General features: G+C 38.1%; 1 protein-coding gene across 1 annotated transcript in view; it reads right to left on the minus strand.

Annotated features, from left to right (window-relative positions):
• Positions 1–7,084: 7,084 nt before the first annotated feature.
• The window catches only part of PDCD6IP (programmed cell death 6 interacting protein), a 59,863-nt gene continuing 44,075 nt past the window's right edge, over positions 7,085–22,872 (minus strand). The window contains exons 13-18 of the mRNA XM_068556891.1: positions 18,283–18,531; positions 17,796–17,930; positions 16,510–16,604; positions 9,986–10,109; positions 8,660–8,853; positions 7,085–7,751 (exon numbers count right to left, since the gene is read on the minus strand). Coding sequence (XP_068412992.1) covers positions 7,577–7,751; positions 8,660–8,853; positions 9,986–10,109; positions 16,510–16,604; positions 17,796–17,930; positions 18,283–18,531 — 972 coding nt within the window. The 3' untranslated portion in view covers positions 7,085–7,576. The remainder of the gene's footprint in view (positions 7,752–8,659; positions 8,854–9,985; positions 10,110–16,509; positions 16,605–17,795; positions 17,931–18,282; positions 18,532–22,872) is intronic.

Consider the following 22,872-nt stretch of genomic DNA (forward strand, 5'->3'; position numbering starts at 1 on the left):
GAAACCCCGTGAAATGCCCCAGGCCTCCCCACAAGCACACGGTTGCCTCCTTAGGACACCATTTCTGAAGCAGGGTGTCCCTTACCTGCCTCACCCCGCTGTCTGTCCTAAGCAGCTATCTCCGCAGAGTGCCCAGGCCACCCCATGAGGACGGGCTGAGGGCTGCCCTCACACTTGGGATGCAGGCTCCACACCCATTTCCTGAGAGTCTGAGACATATCCCCATGTGTTGGCCTCAGTGGCAGGGCCTGGCTCCCCCCACCCACTAGTACCGGCCTTTATGGCACCAGTGGTTGGAGAAGGTGTGAGGGTGAGGGTCGGTCAGATAGAGCTTGGGATGGGAGGTGCCGCTCAGGTCTGTCAACACCTCTTCTGAGTGTCCAGGCCTTGCCTGTGAAGTCCAGAGCTCTGGGGAAGAAGGCCTTCTGACCTCCTCTCCTGACCAGTGTGGGTGCAGACACGTTCCAGCAGACTGCTGTGTGCTCACAAGGGGTACAGCCCCTGAAAGACTGCTGGGGAGTCCGCATCACCCACTGAGCCTCCTTTGCTCCGAGACCCCCGGAGGCCCAGGGCGTCGCCCCTGGAATTTCATTCAACTCTACAGTTTCTCAGCTACCAACCTGCTGCATCTCAGGAATGAGCCCCAAAGAGAGGCAGACTCTTCTCCTGGGACCAAGTTCGAGCTTCATCCCCCAGCACCCACAGCTTCTAGTGGGCTCATCTCTACCCATCTCTATAGCAAAACAGGCTTCCCCACAACTGGGGCAACCCCTTGGCCTGGGCCTTACATGGCATGACCAGGCTGGGGCCATTTTAGGATTCAGGCAGCTCCCTCTGAGGTACAGGGCACTTTCTGCTGGGAATGAGAAACATGAATCTCCTCAGCACTGTCTAATGAGTGATTTACCTTCTCTCCATCCTGCCAACCCCCATATCTGACCAGCAGGTGAAAGCATTCAGATCACTCTTAAACATCAGCAGAGGCTTCCAGGAGCCCTGCTATTTCTGCTCACCAGTTCTCCGGGGGGGGGGGGGGTCTCAGCCAATCCAACCAAACGAATGCAGTGCTATTGTCAGAGCACGGCATGGTATGCATGGCATGAACATTCTTTGCCCTCCCAGAGATGGCCTGAATGCCATAGGCAGCTATGAATCGAAGCTAATCAGCCCAGGTACATAAGAAATATCTATTTATTGATTGATTCAATTCTGACTCTGAAGCCCATCCCACAGGGTGATGAGAAACTCAGTCTCAGTCATTACTGGCTCCCCACACAAACACCCAATGTGGTGCCAGGTCCTGGGTCACCATTCCATGCTGCCCAGACACATGGTCCCTTCAGTTACGGAAGCTCCACCTCATTTGGAGGGCTGCCCTCACACTTGGGATGCAGGCTCCACTGGGCCTGCTGTGATCCCTCTAAAAAAGCTATCCCCTCTGAGATGTTGCTGCTTCCTTTAACTCCTGGCCCCAGAGACTCCAGCTTGCTGGGTGGAGAGCTTCTGCTCTCCACCCAGCAAACGACCCCTGGAACAGGAACATGCAAGGAGTTTAGCTACCTGGTTGGCGTTGAAAGGAGGGAGAAGGAAATGGAGAACTCCCACAAATCCACACTTAAACCTATCGTTGTTCCCAGTTCAATTTCACTCTTCCTTGGAATATAAATTCCTTGAGGGCACAGTTGTATTCGCAGCACCTAGAATAATCAATAATCTCTCAATATATAATTTTGAATTATTGGGGAGAAAAAAAATGAATAGGTGAATGGACAGATGGATGTAAGGAATGAGAGCAAATGCCCTACTATAAAACAAATACTCCAAGAGACAGGAGACACTTTAGAAAGCCTTTAACTTTTCATCTCAGTGAGATCCCGGCTCCATCACTCAACTCCTCTGTGCCTTGTTTCCTCCTGTCCTGCAAAATGGGATGAAGTCACTGGCCAGCTCACTAGTGACTGCTCAGCTAAAATGTTAATGGAATTTAAATGCTTATAAGAGGACCTGGAACGTGGCAGGCACCCAGTAGATGTTAGCTACTTTTAGCGGTAACAACAGCACCCAAGAGGAAGCTATGTTTGTCATTGTAGATGTTCAGATCAGAGACGGCCGCTGAAAGATCCCCAGCTCAGCCACTCGGCAGCCGTGTGACCATGGACAAGTTGATCAACTTCTCTCCAACAAGCTGACTCCTCTGTGTAGAGTATGAATAAAAATATCAATTTCATAGGGTTCTTCTGCAACAAATGAATTATTATTTAAAGACTCAGTACAGTCCTTAGAACCAGTAAGTACAAAGCTGATGTTGAGCAAGTTATTATATGAAATAAGAGTAGGCAACCATGCTATCAGTGGAACACAGCAGCAGTTGACTAGAGAGAGAAAGGTGAGATCAGTACAGAGTGCATCAGAATGTAAAGATGAGATGTGAAGTCATTAGGGGCAGAACTCCCAAAACTGGAGACACAGACAAAAACAGAGAATCACAGGTTACTGGGAGCAGAAGCCACTGGAGCCAGAATCTTGGAGGAAAACACAAACCTGAGCACAAAACAGTTTTATTCATAATCGCCAAAAACTAGAAGCAACCAAGCTGACATTCCAAAAGTCATAATGTAAGAAAATAATAAATTAACAATATAAGTCCAAACCCTGTTTACAAAAATATATATAAAAAAGACAAGATTTAGCTGAGGATGGGAGGGAAGAAAATAAGAGTATTAGTGTTCCAAATAACTAGAAAAAAAGAAAACATAATCCAAGCAATGAAACACAGGAAAAGGAAATAGAAAGGACAAAAATATTCCAAACAGACAAAACATCAAAAGATCATATGATTATAATTTTAACAAAGCTGTAAATTATTTTAAACTTTCCTATTAGATTACAAAACAAAAACAAAAAACAAAACAAAAAACACTAATGTATCCAGATAGAAAAAAAAACATTGGAGATATTAATAATGTATATTAAAAAGTGAAAAAGGGTCACTTCATGTTCACAATAATTGGCTTGAATATGAATCACGTGGCTTCAAAATGTGTAGAGACTAGAAGAGTTACAAATACAGGAAAACTTAAAAAGAAACGCAAAGGTAATAGACTTGAACATATCCACCTGTATCACTTGGCGTCACTAGTTGAAAAGGATGTAACCAGCTTTTAAGCAAAAAGGAAGGCTATCAGGAGCCACAGAGCTGACACAAGCCAGGATCCCTTACAGGCAGAGTACTAAGGCAAACAACTTGGATGTGCCCCAGATGAATTAACTACAAAGGCAAGACCAGTCAGTGGATGGGGACCCTGGTTAGCATGGGCCGGCGGCTCTCTGGTACACAGGTTCTAGGCAAGTTCCTGTCTGCTCACAGGCAGTGCCCAGGCCAACCCCATCCGCCCTGCGGTCATAAACTGAAGCAGCCCCAGCAGGAGAGCTGCTCAAGTCACTGTCCTAGATTTAGGTTGCCGCTGAACTCCAGTTCCAGGAAGGGTCCCTTAGTTCCCCATGTCCTCCCACCCCACATGCCTAGATTCCCAAGCCCCTCCATGAGAACTCTACTCTCCAACCCAGATGCCAGATAAGTGAAAACAAACAAAAAAGATTTAACTATACCCAATAGTTATGTATTTTAAATGTATATAATAGGGATTCAGACTATAGATTCATTCCTGGAGGTAGCTTGTTCAACTTCAACATACTTGAAAGACAAAGTCAACACATTCTGTGATAAATTGTGTATCCTGAGCTACATAGGAAAACAGTTGCATCTGACCTTAAAACATGGGAGAAGTAGGAAGAAAATAAGAAAATATAAATGTTTTAAAAGACGAACACATTTCACCATCCCCCTTTCCCTGATCAATTGACTGTGGTAATCTCACCAAACATTTCCAAAAATTAACCCCAAAAACGACACCTGAAGAAGAGATTACTCTTCTGAAAGATCTGAGTCAAATCGTAAGTGATGAAAATCATGGTCCATCCATGATCAATTATAGGGTTGACAGCTGTAAGAAAACATTTAAACAACACCGTCTTCTTGTCTCATGCAGTTAGTCAAAGTGGGTATTTTTTAATTTCCCAACCCACAGTTTGTCAAAGAAATTAGAGAAACATAAAAGCTGAAGGATAAACATTTTAAATAAGAATTCATACTACAAGGAAGTAAGAATCTTTCAACTTTTATTTCTAGGATACATTTCATCTGGAACCTTTTGTTTTCTTTACAACTTCCCTCTAAGAGAAATGAATACAATAAAAATATCATCCAACTACCAGCAATGTTTGTAAGCAGAAAAGAATCTAAAATCTCTGGTGTGATAATATAGGATTTCTTAAAAAATATAAACTTCATACCAGAAATAAAGCCTGAATATTCTCTTTTTCTCTAAAAATATAATTTTTCCTTCTTTGCTCTTCCACATAAATCTTATAATCAACCATTTAATTCTAAAGTCTATTTTTAAACTAGTAATTATAATGCCATAGCACTGTTTTTCTCCTACTTTGTATCCTGTTCTGTACTGTGAATCAACTAATAATTGCAGAAGTGTTAAAAAAAAAAAAAGATGCTGCTAGGTTGTAGCAAGATTTTCCAAGATATACTACTGATCATCCAAAAAAAAAATTCCCCATTAGCAAACTGAAGCCTACTTAACAAATTGCATTTTGCCATGTTTATGAAATTAGAAAATGTGTACAAAACAGCACTTTTGCAAACTGTAAAGCTCTAATGGAAAATATCTTTTTAATCTTTTTTGACTAGATAGGCCGCTGACTGGTACAGAAAATCAGGGACAGAGGCTCTGCGAAAACTTTTTTTTTTGTAACTACTTAAATTTGGGGAGAGATTATAACTTGCAAAGAAGCTGGGTTCACAGATCTCACAAAGATTGACTGGTTTGCAGTGACATATGACTACTTTTCTTAAATGAGAATAAAGACCACGAGGCACAGGAGTAGACCAATACTTTACACCAGACTGAGAAGTCAAGCCATCTGTCTCCAACTAGGAATAAGAAGTAAGTTAGTTTTTCCCCACTTCAGACCAGCTCCTTTATGCAGAGCTTCATTACTTATAGTCCATTTTAAAGTAGTATTCCAAAGCCCGACATAAATAAAACAGAAATAGTGTCCTTTCTTTAGTTTAGGAAGATAATCAAAAAGCCTAATTATAAACATAGGTACAACATACCTGAACCAGAGTGATACTCTCCTACCTCTAAATAAAAAGCATAATCCACAACAACTTTTTAGGGTATTTTGTGGAATACAGGAAGTTAAGCAAAGGATAAAAAAGTTTGGTAACAAAAATAATCCCAGTGAGGGCTTGCTTCTTGTTTGCTAGAATACAAAACGGACAAAAGAGAAACTTCTTTCCATGAGCCACCTTAATGAAACTAGACAGTCCTATGAAGACACACCCAGCAATGAAGGGCTGCAGAAGTTTGGTCATCTGTACCTAAGACACTAGGTGACCAAAGGAAAGCATCCTCAATCATCTAAAGGATGAGTGAACCAACAAGAGGGAAAGGGCCTGGGTTTGCTAACAGAGCTAAGCGAGCTGGGTATGCTGGGGAGGCTGCCACAAGGGGCTGTGGAGCCTCCTTCCCTAAAGTTTCTGAACCATCTTCCTGAGCCCTCTGAGGGCACACAGGAGGCCTAGTCTAGCACAGGGAATGGGCTAAATGGCCTTGTAACTTCTCTTGTGGCCCTCCGATGCACTTACTCTTTTCTTTAGTGCCTTCTTTCCCCAAGAGAATATTCAGGCCAATTTTGTTTTGTTTTTGTTCTTTCTGCATTAGTGAGAATTATAAACTAGCAATTTGGAATACCCCCCTAATCTCACTGAGTATCTTACGATAGTAATGATAACTTGAGTAATAAGAAGGAGGAACTTAAGTGCAATTTACACAAGAGTCAAACAAGCCCATGTCATATTCTGATGATTCCACATAAATAAAACTTAGCTATGATATGTAAAACACTATTTTTGCCAACTTTAAACCAATTTCAGTATTCCATGTAAAGGTCATTTATATTGAAGTAACATGCCTTCATGTTTTCTACATACAACAACAAAGTAAGATTTTTTAAAATATACATATATTTTAAACCAATTCACTCCCTTTACAATCACACCTTCAGTCCCACATTTAAAATATAAACCCAAACTGTCAAATGAAAACAACAGTGGACCAACTGATAGTATCATTTAAATGAAACAATAATTCAAGAGAAGGTTAGCATTAAAACTTAGAAAATAAACATAAACAGATTCATTGGACATCTACTCATATGCCTGGTGTGTTCTGAAATGAACCTCACACAGAACAGACCCCACTGGGATATCAGACAACCCATTCCTTTCTCACTTTCTCATTCCATGAGGCATGTCTATGCATTCCACTAGGCAAGGCTCACTGAGGTTTATACAGTGATTAGTTTATCCTAACAGCAGAGACTAATATTAAATACACAGCCTATTCCAGAATTGGCATATGCTCCCGACAACTGTTTTGTGCACTCCCTGAATTATAAAATAGTCCAATCTTTTAGGAGCATAAAAATGAAAGGGCTTAGATCTATTCATATACATTGTGCATCAAATGTTAGTAGGTTAAGACAGTAAGGTGAAAAAAAGGAATGGAAGGGTACAGTAAATTTTCTTTAAACAATTCCATTACATTAGACAGCATTGTTAATGACATGTATTTATTTTAACCAGATTATGAAAAAAAGAAAAAGAATTATTACCAGAATTTGTATCAATTTCTTGGAGAAGCTAATAATAAAACATTAAATATACATATTTACTTGTATATTTATTTGAAGTATCTTTGGTAGCAATTGTGTTTCCTCCACATTATAGGATTTTTCAAAATAAAAGTCAAAATTAATTCACTAATCAGCATATGAAAGATAAATTATGGTTATTATTCTTTTGGTTTTCTTTTGAACCTACTAACTTGCATTAATCATGCACTTAACTCATGATCTGTTTAACTTGTGTACATATAAAATGAGAGACTAATACCAGAAAGAAATTAGACAGGAATGAGAATCAATGACAAAACATAACAATGACAACTGTTCTTAAGGAATTTATTTTTAAATTATAAGATTTACAATGTTTTGATTATGCAAAATAGCATAATGAAAATTAAACCAAATCAATAAACCAAAAGAGAAAGATAACTTAGTTTTCTTGAATATCAGTACTGAAACCATCATTGTAAGCCTCTGATGTTCCAATCATGTCTTATGTAGAACTAAGTATAATAATTTCAAACGTTTCACTTGTGGGTTTAATTTCTCATTTTCAACTTTTATGAACTGTAATGTAATTTATTTCAAATCCTATTACACTTAGTCTTTATACTGCAACAGCAGCAAATGGCCCATGTGCAATCAAATGTGGAACTGGGGCACAGCTTCTAGCCGCAGACAGAAATTACACACTGCATTCAGTACATCAGAGTACGTTATATTAACCAGAGCGTAGGGTTTAGTACACTTATTGCAGGGTTGGTATTTCTTTCCCTCTGAGCTGAACCAGCTGAGCTTCTGAGCTGACACACTACTGCTGTGGATAGTAAGGCTGCTGTGGGGGCTGAGGGAAGGGGTATGAAGGCTGCTGGGGTCCTGGGTATGGAGCCTGTCCAGGGCTCTGGTGATACACTGGCGGATATGGCATATTATACTGGCCGTACGCGTAAGGATTATAGCCCATGGGCATGGGCATTTGGCAATACCTGATGAGAAGAAGAACACAAGAAAGCTGGATTGGTAAATCAAACACTAGAAAATGAAACATACAATAATTATTCTAAAATGAAGTTTTTTCAAGAAAGCCATTCAATGGCGAGAAAAAACAGCTGTTTCAAGGTACTTGCTAGAGAAAAGTGTTCTATCCTGTTATTAATTGAAATCAAAGAAAAAAGTGTTGAATACTACCCAAAAAATAAGATTGTTGAAGGAAATAAGACTAAATATTCAACTATGAACAAGGAATAAAAACGGAGACCCTTCAATCTAATGTGGCAACCTAAGTACACTTCTGTTTCACAAGATTCAATGTTCACTGTAAGGCTCATAAATTTACTATTTACAAAGTTTTAACATTTGGAAGATACAATGTACTTACTAAGTAAAGTTTGGAAGACATCTTAAAAGGCAGTTAAATGTCTGGATTTTTAAGACTAAAAAAACTATCAGAAAGGCAGCTGATCTTTAAGAAAACACATGCCATAATTAGATAGATTTCTATTTAAGAGTTGATCAGAATGCCAAGACGTCAAAGTACAGGTATGTAAAGAAGGCCTTATCAACCTTGCTATGCTAAGCTCAGAAAAGGCACCTACCTGTTTATCACCTAAATAAAGAAGACCAAGGAAACATTCTGAATTCCATACAGAAGAGATATATTTAATATAAACCCAATATGTAAAAACTAAAAACAAATTAAATAAGCCTGGGAAATGGCTATTCAACGACTCAAATAAAGTGACTATGACTTACTTTTATTTCTATGTGAGCTGACAATGTAGCTTACTCATTCATGACACCTCCATTCAGAGAAGGGGTGAGCTTGTTTTTAAAAGACTAACCAGAGCTAGAAACATTAGCCAATTCATTGGGATACACAAAGTTTCAGCCTTACCCGGGATACCCTGGATAGGTGGGGTATGGGGGTCCCTGGGCCTGCAGAGGGGGAGCTGAACCAGGAGTTTGTGATGGAGCTGGTGCAGTGGTCCCAGTGCTCGCTGGAGCTGGAGCTGGAGCAGTAGCAGGAGGAGTTCGATTTGCTGGAAGCACAGGAGGTGGAGGCCGGGCTGGGGGCTGGGGCTTAGTAGGCTGTAAGAAAAAGTCAGCACTGACAAAATGTATCAGGTTTCTGTCAAATTGCTATCAATCAAAATAAAAGGGCATATGAGAAACTCTGAAATCCAACCAAATATATTTCTAATTCCCATTCTTAAATGTGGGCTTATAACTCCAGAAATGTACTGTAGTTGAAAAATAATTCTCCAATTTGTGGATACTCCATAGCCACTGCTCTTTCCCTGATGCCTAATATTTAATCATTTACTGTTCATTACTGCTCCCATCAATGGTTAGACATTTGAGGTGGGAAGAAGGAGCAGGTCAGGTACAGTTTATTACTGTCATCTCTTCCTGGCCCCATGAATTTTCATATGAAAAATTTTAAACACCAGAAAATTTAAAAGAATACTATTATAAACAATCACATGTTTACCAATTAAATTAATTATTAACATTTGGCCATCTTTGCTTTATCTATAGCTATATCCACGTATTTATCTATCTATATATTTGCAGAACCATTTGAAAGTTAAGTTGCAAACTTCAGGACACCAGCCCGAAAGACTTCAGCATACAAGTCCTAATATTCTCCTACATAATCACAATACCATTTCACCTGAGAAAATTAATAATTATTTCCTAATATCATTGAGTATCCACTCCACATTCAAGTTTCCCTATTTATCACAAAAGCTCTTCTAGACGTTTTTATGAACCAAGATCCAGCTGAGGTTCATGTATTGCATTTGATTATTATGAATCGTTCCTCTCTTTTAATCTGGAATATGCCCCTGGTCTATTTTTTTCTATGACATATGCTTTTAGAAAAGACCAAGCCAGGTGTCTCACAGAATGTTCCAGTTCTAGACTGTCCAACTGTTCCTAACAGCACAATTTAATTTCTTATTTTATCACTGTATTTGCTATAAACTGAAAGTTGGTTCTAAAGACTCCATTAGATTTAGTTAAACATTTTTAGGCAAGAATCCATGAGTGATGCTGTATTCTTTATAGTGCAAAACATCAGAAAGTCGCGGTTGGTCACCTGATCAAAGTGGTGACCACCAGACCTCACAATGTAAAGTCTGTGTTATCCTTTACAGCAAGCAAGCTGTCAAGAACACGTAAAACTTGCATTTTAAAAATGTGGTTGCTTACTGACCGGCATGGTTCTTGGCGCTGGAGTTGGAGGCGTTGGCGTGTGTCCCCCTGCTGGAGAGGACTGATACGCAGGTGTAGGAATTGAAGGAGCACTAGGTTCTCTGGCAATGCTTTGTTGCAAGTCCCTTATTAAAGACAGAAGTGTTAGAAATTAACACAATTTTGAAAACCAACACATACAAAACACCAGATCTTTTTCTTACTTTCATACTTCACGTATGAAACACAGAAAATATACTCAAAACAATGACGGTATTTTAAAATATACTACATTTCTGTTCTTGACTAGAACTAACTGAAATCTTCTTTCTTCCTACTATTGAATAAAATAAAGATAGTTCTTATTCTGTTTCTGAAGACCAGGGAAAAAGGTGAACTTTTTCAGAGATCATAGTTAGAGCCAGACTAAGGAACATGTCAAACTGAGCAAGTGATCCTAAGAAATTGCCCTCTCTCTAACAGGAGGTCGTCCCCTAGATGAGAAACTCATAACATAATAATCTAAAAATTATCGGAAAACTACAACTGTACATAGTTACCTAGCTAATATTTTAATCGCTGTATTGTATCAGTGTTTACAAAAAACAACAACCTATTCGAAACCACTGAGCAAATTTCTTGATGAAAACTTTAAAACCATTGTGCAAATTTCTTGATGAAAACTTTCTGACAGATATTCGAAATGTGGCACTGAGATAGTTTATGTTAAAAGATACCTCATAATCTATTATTAAGGTAAATTCATTAAAGATAGAGGTTGAAGGACCATTAAAATACAGTATTAAAAATTTTGTTAATATTTTAAAGTCTCCTCTAACAGTAAATTGGAATCTCACTAAACAAAACCCTGAAGTAAAATACACTCTATGAAGTACTTGGTATTGATCAACTTCTCACTGTGCTCATTCACATGCACAGAGCAGTAAACGTGACATGTCCTGAAATGTCTACAACAGGACCTATTGTCTTGATGTTAACAATTAACAGCAACTCCGAGTCCCCCAGACCACACTTTCGCTGTCAAAAACAATCCCAGTTGTAAGATAAATTAGACACTCCACATAGAAAGAAAACTTACACACATTCATCAAGAAATCAAAACTACTTCTTAATGTTTGTAAATTTGTAATAAATGCTTCCAATATAAACTATAAGTTTTTAGTCAATATTAAAATTTGAAAAAGGTCAAACTTTGAAACATCTAATATATATGTGTGTATATATATATAACTCACATATAGTAAATATAACATAATTATATTTAATATTTTAAATATTTTACTTATTTATTATAATTATCTTTACAATTATTTAATTAGATTTTGAGTATATTTAATCATAAACACAATATCTAGCATGTATAATTATAATATATTATAAAGCATATAAGACATAATATTTTTTCCTTTGATAAACTCCAGAGATGGTTGCAGTAAATAACACATTTATAGGACAAATGAGAATTTCCTAGCCACTTACTAATTATATAAATCAAAGCTATTAAATCACAGAGCCATTTCTGTTTGTTTCACAAACTGGGCTTCTCTGCAAGACTGAGTCTAAACAAAGGGTTCTATGGCTAAAAAAAAAAAAAGGCCAAGGGGGAACAGATACAATGTCAAAAATAAAGTTAGACTAGTTGGTGGTACTATAAAAAACATGAAATCCCTATAATTATTTAGATTAATTTAATATAATTTTCTGAAAAGGTAATATATTCACTTGATTCAAAAACTAAAAAGTGACAGGCCACTATCTACAAATTCTCATTCCACCATTCACTACCACAAACAGACAGCCACTATTTTTTATTTCTTATGAATCTGACCAGAGCTTCCTTATCAGAAATAAACCACTTCAAACGTGTATTTTTATCTTCTCCCTTTTTACATAAGAAGCATACTTTACACTGTCTGTAACCTTGGTTTTTTTTTACCATTATTTATCTCAGAGATTTTTCTACATGGGTAAATAGAAAACATCCTTTTTTTAAAAAAAATAGCTGCATAGTATTTCACTGTACAGATGTAGCTTTATTTCACCAGCCCTGGACATTTGCTTTGTTTCTATTCTTTTACTGGTACAAGCAACTTAGAAATGAATTCATTGATAAGTATGTCATTTCTAGCATACACCCTCAGAATAAATTCTCAAAAGCAGACCTTTCCAGGTCCCACACAAGTGCCCCACACAAGGACTGCCCCAATGTGCCTTCTCACAGCAACGGATGAGACCTGCTCCCCTACGTGTGCCAATAAAGCATGTTATCAAATTTCCAAATTTTTGCCAATCTGAAAAATGTTCTTTCTTTTTTTTTTTTTGGCCATGCCACATGGCATGCAGGATCTTAGTTCCCCAACCAGGGATCGAACTCGTGCCCCCTGCAGTGGAAGCACGGAGTCTTAACCACTGGACCACCAGGGAAATCCCTGAAAAATGTTATTTCAGAGTAATTTTAATTCATACTTATTTTATATTGAGCGAGGGTAGGTATTTTTTCATATGCTTAAGAACCACTCATATTTCATCTGCAGAATTTCTGTTCACATCCTTTCCCAATTTTTCTACTGAGTTTTTCCCTCCTCATTAGTATCTAGGAGTTCTTTATAAATTACGTAAATTTGCCTTTTGCCCATGAATAAGTTTCAAATATTTTTCCCCAGTTTATTACATTTTGACTCTTCTTATCATGTTATGATGAACTTTTTTTTTTTTTATGGCTTCTGGGTTTTAAGTCAGAATTAAAAAGACCCTTCCTATTTCAGCTTTACTAAGAAATTCTCTAATATTCTCTTTTCATTTCATTTTATACATTTCAATTATGATCCTTTTGGAACTTATTCTGAGGTAAAAATAAAACTTTTGTTTTCTAAATGGCTAGGCACTTGTCTCTAACTTCTTCTGACTGACTTAGGATCTTTTTTTACACTAAATTCACATATGTATTTGAATCTACTCCTATTTTCTGTCTTTGGTCTAATGTGCCAGTATCACTGTGTTTTAATTAGAGACAATATTACATATTTTAATATCTGGCAAATTAGTTTCCCCTTACTGTTATTATTATTCAGTTTTCCTGGCTAAACTTGTTTAACGGTTTTTCTACTTGAGCTTTAGGATCAACTTGTCTAGTTTTACATGAAAATCTGTTGATTCTTTTTTTAATCAAAATTATGTTGAGGGACTTCCCTGGTGGTCCAGTGGTAAAGAATCCACCTTCCAATGCAGGGGACGCAGGTTTGATCCCTGGTCAGGGAACTAAGATCCCACGTGCCACGGGGCAACTAAGCCCGCGCGCCACAACTACTGAGCTTGCGTGCCTCAACAAGAGAGGCTGCATGCCGCAAACTACAGAGCCCATGCGCCCTGGAGCCCCCGCGCCACAACTACAGAGCCCATGCGCCCTAGAGCCCACACGCCACAACTAGAGAGACGCCCAAGCACTGCAACGAAGAGACCACGTGCTGCAATGAAAGATCCCGCGTGCCGCAACTAAGACCCGATGCAGCCAAAAAAATAAAAAAGAAAAAAATAAATATTTTAAAAAATTATGTTGAGTACGTAAGTTTATTTAGAACTGACATCTTCATGAAGCTGTCTCACCCTATCTAAGGACATGATACGTCTTTCAGCTTGCTCAAGTCCTCTTTTGTGTCCTTGAATAGTGTTTCAAAGTTTTCTTCATACAGGTCTAATAAATGACAAATTTATTCCTATGTATTTTATCTTTCTTATTGCTATTTTAAGTGAAGTCTTTTCCTCCATTATATCTTCTATGTGTTTATTTGTATGAAGGCTATTGATTTTTTTAAAATATTTATTTATTTATTTATTTGGCTGCACTGTGGGACCTTTCTTTAGTTGCTGCATGTGGGATTCAGCTCCCTGACCAGGGATCGAACCCAGGCCCCCTGCATTGGGAGTGTGGGGTCTTAGTCACTGGACCAGCAGGGAAGTCCCAAGGCTATTGATTTCTACAAATTATTTTTATAATCACCTATCTTCAGTAACAATTCCTTTATTATTTGCAGAGTTCGAGGGTTGATTCTTTTGGGTTTTCAAGATGTATAATCATAAAGTCTGTAAGTAGTGATAGTTTTACCTCCTCCTTTCCAATTTTTCTATCTCTAATTTCCTCTTCTCTTCTAATGGTGTAGTCTGGTATTGCCAATATAATATTAAATAACAGCATTGATAATGGGCATTTGTCTTTAGGGGGAATGTTTATAGCGTTTCTCCATTAACCATGAAGCTGAGTTTTGCGCAGATATAAACAGATAAATAGATCTATTGTATATATACACGCATACACATATATTTTCATGTTAAGGAAGTCAATTAATTCCTATTTTGAGTACCAGAATAGTTATTTTCTCATGCTTCTTCCTCATCTATGAAGAGAATCTTTTTCTCCTTAGATGTAAAACTACTGAACCAATCACTGCATTACTGGAATAACCACCCACTCCCCCTTGGTCATGGTTCTTTATTAATATACTGGAGAATATCAATGGCAAGTATTTTATTTAGAAATTTCGCATCCATATTCATAAATGAAACTGGTCTGAAGACTTTTGTTTGAATCTTTGTCAGATTTACTTATCAGTAAAACTAATTAGGAGGTTTTTTTTTTTTAACCTCTAGAACCATTTAAAAAGCATTCTAATTATTTGCTTTTTAAAGGTTTAGTAGAAAAACTGAAAACAACTGGCCCTGCTCTTTCTTGGGGGGGGTGGAAGAAAGTAGCTCTTAACTTCACCCACTTCTTCAATGGGAAACTGTTTAAACATGGACAGAGACAAGAATAACGGTCAGGTCATCTGAAGGGCTCAAGAATGGCTCATGAGTATAACAGTCTCTGGGTCCTTTACATTCATTACTAATGAGCACGTGGCTCTGTATACACCTGAAGGACAGGCTGACTGGATATAAAGTCTTTGCCTCACATTTGCTTCCTTTGAGTTCCAACAAGCAGTCACTCCACTCTCTTCTAGCATGCAGTGCTGCCAGCCTGAATTTTTTTCACCTTTTTATAAACTGACCTGATCTTTTTGCCTGACTGCCTTTAATAGGATTCTGCCATTATCTTTTAAGACTACTAATTTATATGCTGGGGTGTTGACAGTTCTTGTTCATTTCTCCTGATCATATGATATATCCTTTCAACAAGACTTATTTTAGGAAAATGTTCTTGAGTCATATCACTAAATATTTGTTCTGGTCACTGTTCTGGTTTTTCTTCTTTGAAGGGAATTCAATTTTACATATATTGGATCTTCTCTGCCCACTTTCTCTAATCCTTTTCCATCCTTTCCTTACTTTGGTTTCATTTTCTTTGATTTCTTCTTTTCTACTTTGTGCTCCTGTGTTTTCTTCATCGTCTATTCTCCGTTTTGCTCCTTCCCATTTCATCTTATACCGGTGATGGCTTTGTTCTTCTCTTCCACTTGTTTCCTGAATCCCGACACCTCACGTTTTAGCGCCTCCTGTTTTCTTACCATTTTCCTTGAGTTCTGGTACTTGTCGTGATCCTTAATGACTGCTTCCTAGCCTTTTCTTTTTTATTTTTTTAAATTCATGGTAAATTTTTCATCTGTTCTGTGACATTATTCTGGTGAATGTTCTTCATCTATTAAGTTTAGTAAAATTTTGTTCTTTCTCACCTCAATGTATATAGTATCTTTGTATCGATGTTGCGTCAACTCTCTATTCATTACTCCACATGGAATGAGTCCTATGTTACTCGCCCAGCTTTCCCAGTAGGCCCCTGCAGAAAGTGACTTTGCTGACATTTTCTGAGCTATAAACCCTCTCTCCCTCATGTTCTGTGCCTCTAGTTTCATGTAAGGAATCTATTTGCCACTTCAAAGTAAACTGCTTATGTTTATTGGCATTTCCTAAGATCTGTTACCCTGAGCTATTCTGCTATCACTTCTGTGACATCACTGTTCTTCCTACATCTAGTTTCCACTCCTTTTCACTCTTTTGTTTTCAGATCATGCAGTTGTTTGCTTGTCGCTTTGTAAAACACCACACAGGGGACTTCCCTGGTGGTGCAGTGGTTAAGAATCCACCTGCCAATGCAGGGGACACGGGTTTGATCCCTGGTCCGGGAAGATCCCACACGCCACGGAGCAACTAAGCCTGTGCGCCACAACTACTGAGCCTGCGCTCTAGAGCCTGCAAGCCACAACTACTGAGCCCGCATGCCACAACTACTGAAGCCCACATGCCAAGAACCCATGCTCCACAACAAGAGAAGCCACCGCTCGCCACAACTAGAGAAAGCCTGTGTGCAGCAACAAAGACCCAACACAGCCAAAAATAAAAAATAAATAAATAAATTTATAAAAAAGCAAACAAACAAAGAAACACCATGGAGGAAAGGAAGGAAATTGCCAACTCACACTGCCAACTCACCACAAAAGTCTCCACATATGATTTTTTTAAAAGAGGTAGCAAGAATATTATTTTTTTAAAGAAAAATACTTCAAAAGTACAATTTAATACACAAAATAAACTTACTTTAAGAGTTCATCCCTCTCTGTCTTCCGTGCAAACACTATATCACTGCATTTGTTCTGGAACCTGATGAGTATTTCAGTCAGCTCATTGTAAAACTATGAGCAAAGAACAAACACAAGTGACAAACCAGAACAATTTTTAATCTAAGAGGAACACAATCTAAAGCTCCTTTGTCAATAACAGTTAAAGCTAAAGAGCTAAAATCCTCTGCATGAGAGACAGTCATACCACTTAAGTCCAGTAACTTAATATTAAATATGACCTAAGATTCCCTAAGAAAATAAAAATAATAAAATCATCGTTAGAAAGCACTGTCACCAAAAATTAAGTGGCAACAAGTTAAAAGTTTCATGATCATGAACAAGTTCCCAATTCCTAGAGAAAAGTCAACTTCTTAATAAAGACTCTAAACCTATTTAAGTGGAAGTATTAGATTTGCACATTCACTTCAGAAATGCAGGCATCATTTCAGAAACCCTCAGAAGAATTTCCAAAGGCACTCTGGTGAGTTTTCTCAGCTTATCTATTTCAACAAAGCATTTTAAACTGAATTAAAATGGCATTTTACTATCCTCTCTCTTTGGAAGACTTTGGCAGTATTTCTATGCTCTCTTCAGAGGGTTTGACATTATATCTACCGTATTTACATCAAGATAACTTTATTAAGTGATCATTATGGAGTTAAAGTACCAAAAGGAATTACGTATTTGAAAAACTTAAAAATCACTTGTTCCCTCAAAAGCAAAGTAATTGGTAAAAACAAATATAAGCATTTCCCTAAAATATTTAAAGGAAAGGCAAGAAAATACTTAAACATATTTAGTAAGCACTCTGAGTCATAAGCAGATCACAAATCTATCATAATCCAAACCACCAGCACAGAATATAAAAGCCATACACACCCCCTTCCCCACCATATATCGGCTTTGACTACTACTCCTGTTCCCTCATAATTCACTCAGATTGGCCAACTTTCTATCCCCCAACAAAGTGTCACTGACCTTTTGACCTCTCTGTGCTAATTCCTGCTACCTGAAATGAATGCCTACACACCCTCTTTCTGCCTGGTGAAATATAAAATTCATTCCGCAAAGTTCGCATGAAATACTCCCACCTTCATTAAGCTTTCTCCCATTTATACCAAAGCTCTCAGGGGCCAAAGTCATTAAAGCTAAGAAATTCAAGACAGAATGATTTGGTCCAACTGGAAATACCAATTAACTTCCCAAACTATATCCTCACATCCACACTGGTTAGTTAGCTCTTGTTTCTTTTGTGCTTCATACCTTTGTGCCCTCCTTCAAATTAGCTACAAGTTCAACAAAGTTGTCATACGCAACAGCTAAATTCTTCAAAATTTCTTCTCTTAAATTAGCTTCATTGTTAGACTGTTTCATTTTTGAAAATTCCTGGTGTGAGACCTTGTTAAAAGAAAGATTTATGCAGTTACACTTATTTATCAAGTTAATATAGCTCATAACATTTGTACTGATACTTTCCCAACTATGAAAATCATATATGATTTCATGCAGTTATTACTAGATATTTACCTAATATATTCCTTTTGGAGTAACACAGTACTTTACAGCTTTCCTTAAGTAAAAAATACCACAAATTCAGTGGGTATGAAAATATAACCAATAACGTTTACAGATTTCTATTAATATGTAACATTTGCAAAAAACACAATCCTAAATGGATACAGATTTAGTCCAGGTTTATCCTTCCTGTAATTTTTTTAATAAAAATCTTATTAAAGTATATAAACTTTACCTGAATATTTTTAAGAAGTCCTTCTTGTTTCTTTAGCGATTCTTGGACTTTAGCTGTAAGACCCCCATAGATTCGATCCAGTTCAGTAACAGAAATAGCTTCTTCATTTATCACACCATCTTGAGCCAGAGCAGTCAAAAATTTGCTCGTCATGTCAAAATTCACTGATTTCAGGTCATTCTCCAGCCCCTCTCTTTCCTTCTTTACTTCATCAAGATTTGTCAGTAAGGATTTTAAGACATTTACAACCTAAACAATTTAAAAAACTTAGTTTAATTGCCCAAAAAACAGAAGCCAATTTCAAGAAAGGAACTATATACAAAGGTTCACCAGGGTCAGGGAGAGACAATCTCTCAGAGAGCCAAGTATAAATTGTACATCAGGTTTATTTAGATACAGACGTTGCTGTACCTTTAGTGGATTCAGATTACAACAGCAGCAGCAATAATGATAACAGATCTACTGAACATCTATTATGTGCCAGGCACTGTCCTAAACACTTTACAAATATAATTTAATGTATTCCTTACAATACCGCATAGGGTATATATTTATTACCTCTATTCCACAGATGGAGAAATTGCGTCCCAGAAAAATTAAGTTAACATGCCTAAGGTTGCACAGCTACTAAAAGGAGCAGAGGTGAAATCTGAGACCTAAGTCTGCCTAACTCCAAACCAATCTCTTAACCTCGCTACACTATACTGCATCCTTGTCACGAGGTAGAGGAAGGTATATATATATTTTTAATATTTATTTTATTTTATTTATTTATTTTTTTTTTGGCTGCATCGGGTCTTAGTTGCAGCATGTGGGATCTTCACTGCAGCACACAGGATTCTCTCTAGTTGTGGCGTGTGGGTTTTCTCTCTCTAGTTGTGGCACGTGGGCTCCAGAGTGCGTGGGCTCTGTAGTTTGCGGCACATGGGTGCTCTAGTTGAAGCGCGTGGGCTTAGTTGCCCCGTGGCATGTGGGATCTTAGTTCCCTGACCAGGGACTGAACCCATGTCCTCTGCGTTGGAAGGCGGATTCTTTACCACTGGACTACTAGGGAAGTCCCCAGAAGGTATGTTTTTGTCCAGTAAAGAGATACCCTATTTTGCCGACCTAGCGAGACTGAGAGAGAGAGAGACGTGGAGACAGAAACAGAGATACGGATATATACGGAGAGAGCACTCGAGAGAGACAGACAGACAGACAGAAAGCTATAAGCCGTATGTTTCTTTTATATCCTGGGAGAGAAAGAGCGGGCGGGTTCTGTACCTCTCTTCACATCATGAGTTCTGCCTCTTACTCGGTCCAGGCAGTCTCTGACTAACACCCACAGGATTCATAAACACTCCGTTGTAGTAATAGAGTTAGAGTGTTCAAGCGCCCTCTAAGGCCACACATGAGCTGCCCCCTTTCACTCACATCTCTTCACACTTCTGCTAGGACCAGCAGGGAGAACAGTAACCCCAAGCCCTCTATTCTGCTTGCCCCAGGGATGCTCATAGAAAGAAAGTGGGGAAAGACAAAGGAAGAAGGGGCCGTCCATGAACCCCATCTACACCCCTGTCTGTCTTCCTACCAGCAGCACTTCCAGCTCCAAAGGATCTGCTCACCTACTGCCTGTTTCTAAGAAGCTCTGTCCGGCTCTTCAGTCCATGGCCTTAGTTAGCTCCCTGACAAGAGGGTCCAGGGCGACCTTCCCATGTGAAAACCAAAGACCTGAGGAAAAGTCTCAAGTTTCTTCTACATTTTGGCCTCTGTCACCACCATATCTCCTAAGTGTCCTATCTTAAATTCAGTCTCTTAACATGCAGAGCAGTGCAAAGAAATGGTCTTAGAGGTCCAAGAAGCATCAAACCACAGACACTCTAAAAGGAAGGAAGAGGAGAAAGAATCATACCTGGATGGACATTGCAAAGTCTAATATATTAAAGAGATCTAGTGGAATTTGATGTTAGACAATGTGGAGCAAAGTCTTGCTTCCAAATGACTTCCAGGACATATTGTTAAATGAAAAAAGGTATGTCGCATTTTGAGTGAGAAGGGAAATCAGAATATAAAGCTATACACACACATAATATATGATATGTAACTGTGTGCATATGTATTTTTCACAAAAATAAAAGCACTAAGCACAAACCAAAAACTAATGAATATTGTTACTTACATAGAGCAGATGGGAACAAGGTAGAAAGAAAAGGGGTGAGATTTCTCTGCATGAACCTTTTGAATCATGAACATCCTTTTATACATCCAAAACACAAAATTAAATCAAAACGTGAATACAGAAACAAATGAAACTAGTTGTCTAGCAAAGTGAAATATGATGACATCGAAAAAAATACTTCAACTCTGACTACACTCCCTTAGTGAATATAATGGGCTTAGTTACTGTATAACCAAGGGCAGTTTACCTGGAAAACTCAATTTTCTCACCTGCAAAACAAGAATAATAGTACCTATATGTCAGGACTGTTGTAAAGATTAAATAATCCATATAAAGTGCTCAATGTAATTTCTAACAGGCTAAGTGTTCAGTCAGTAGTAGCCATTATTATCAACTGTTAGTTAGGTTTCATGGTTTAACTCTATACTTCATGTGCATTGTGGACTAAAGAGGCTTAGGCACCTAAGCACTTAGACAAGAAGAGTAACAACAAGGAACAGACCAAGAATTAAGTATCCCTTATTTTGCTGAATTACAACTATTTCTGTAACTATGTGACACATTTTGCATTGGGGGGAATATAACAGCATATAAATTTGAAAAGGCTGTGACAGTTTTATCTGTTGGCATATTTAAACTGATAATGGAACCTCAACCATGACTATGACCCTATGTGAAGGTTGCTTGGCTATTAGGAGAGTAAGAAATGTCATTTTCCTCTATATGTAAGTTATGTCTAACAAAAGTTAGAAAATGTTTAAGTAGCCAAGTGAAATAAAGCTGGGGGAGAAAAAGGAATATGCAGAATTGGTCTTAAAAAATAGTCTAGTAAACAAAGCTGAAAGTCAGGAACACTATTATCTTGAAATAGACTGACTGTCTCTTACATAGTATAAAAACTAAGATCCTCTAAGTACCTAAAACCAGATGCCCAAACAGAACAAAGACAAATAACTAGTTAGTTGGCCTGTTCATAATGAGAGAAAAAAACAGCCCCACCTGTTATGCTTAGCCCTCTTAATAAAACATGTACTTTGTATCACTTTAATAATCAGCAATTCAAATGGTTGAGTTTTTCTCATAAAAACTCTGGCTAATGTGTCACCAACTACGATGATAACTATCTGAAATAGCTTTAATAAACACATGATGTTTGCCTTTTCTGATAAAGGCACATGATGAATGAATATTAAGAACACGGAAAATTGTTGATTACCTCACCTCTCTGCAGAAAATCTAGTTTCAGTAAAATCGCTTCATATTGACTATAAAAGTTTTCTTCCCCTATGTAATACCACTGTGAATTAACAAAGCAGCTACTACTGAATAAAATAACATATCAGTACATGCTCATTCTGATTTTGCTTAGCAAAGACCATTTTTGCTTTTCTATAGAAAGCAGGAGAATAAAAGGACAAAAACCATATAAAGTTCTAAGTCATGCATGTGACACTAAAAAGAAAAAACGAGGATACTAAACAGAGATGTTTTTTCTAAAATAAAAAGGGGCCAGAACGTGTTGCTGTTCTATGGGTCTGCAGGCTCTGTTCTTCACAAGTTAATCTTCTAACCACCTTCCTTTTCTCCCCCACATCCTCAAAGCATCTAACTGGCAGTCACTGTTCCCTCAGGCACCCCTGCCTTGAGACGCAGGCTCTGTGCCCACTCACCAACGCCGTCTTCTCCTCACTTCGGGGGCTGCTTCCACAGAACCTCAGGAGCCACTCTGGACACACCCACTCACTCAATCTTCTCGGATCCTACACATGTCCACTTTTCTGCCTGTCTACTGTTCTCATAAAGTGCCAATTTCTTAAGCCTCCTAAGCAAGGAGCTCCAAATGCTGGAACATAAGTACTTCATCACCTAAATTCTCACAGTATAGTTGTGACACTTTTCAACTTCTACCCTGTATTACAGTAATCCTTGTATATGTCTCATCTTCCACACTGGATCGTGAATTGAGGGTAAAGGCTGGATATTATGTGCATCTAGCATAGTGCCTTAAAAAGTAGCTATTCATTAAGTCTTAGCTGAGTAAATACATGAAATGCTTCTGTGCAAAGACAAATAAGGAATGACAATGATAACTTCTGAGAACTACTATCCCAGGAAATTCACCTTTTTCAAGAAGTCTTCAGCACTATCTCTTGCCCTTTGGCTTATTTTCCTGTGTGCTTCGGGTCTCCTCTTATCCTCCTACATTACTTCACAGTGATCAGCCCACACTCTCCCCTTTTGGGACTTAACGAATCACACGCCCCACTACTGATTTTCTCCTTCCTGTCACCAGTAGAAATGTCATGATGATGTTATCCATTTATTAGATTAACAAGTACACCTTGACAACTTTCCCTTCAGAGGTACTCCCAGTGGAATATGGTGGAAGGTGGTATAGAATGACGTAAGAAACAAAGAATCTGTGGTCAGAA

Source organism: Eschrichtius robustus, chromosome 12 (assembly GCF_028021215.1).
Source record: "Eschrichtius robustus isolate mEscRob2 chromosome 12, mEscRob2.pri, whole genome shotgun sequence".
Classification (NCBI taxonomy): domain Eukaryota; kingdom Metazoa; phylum Chordata; class Mammalia; order Artiodactyla; family Eschrichtiidae; genus Eschrichtius; species Eschrichtius robustus.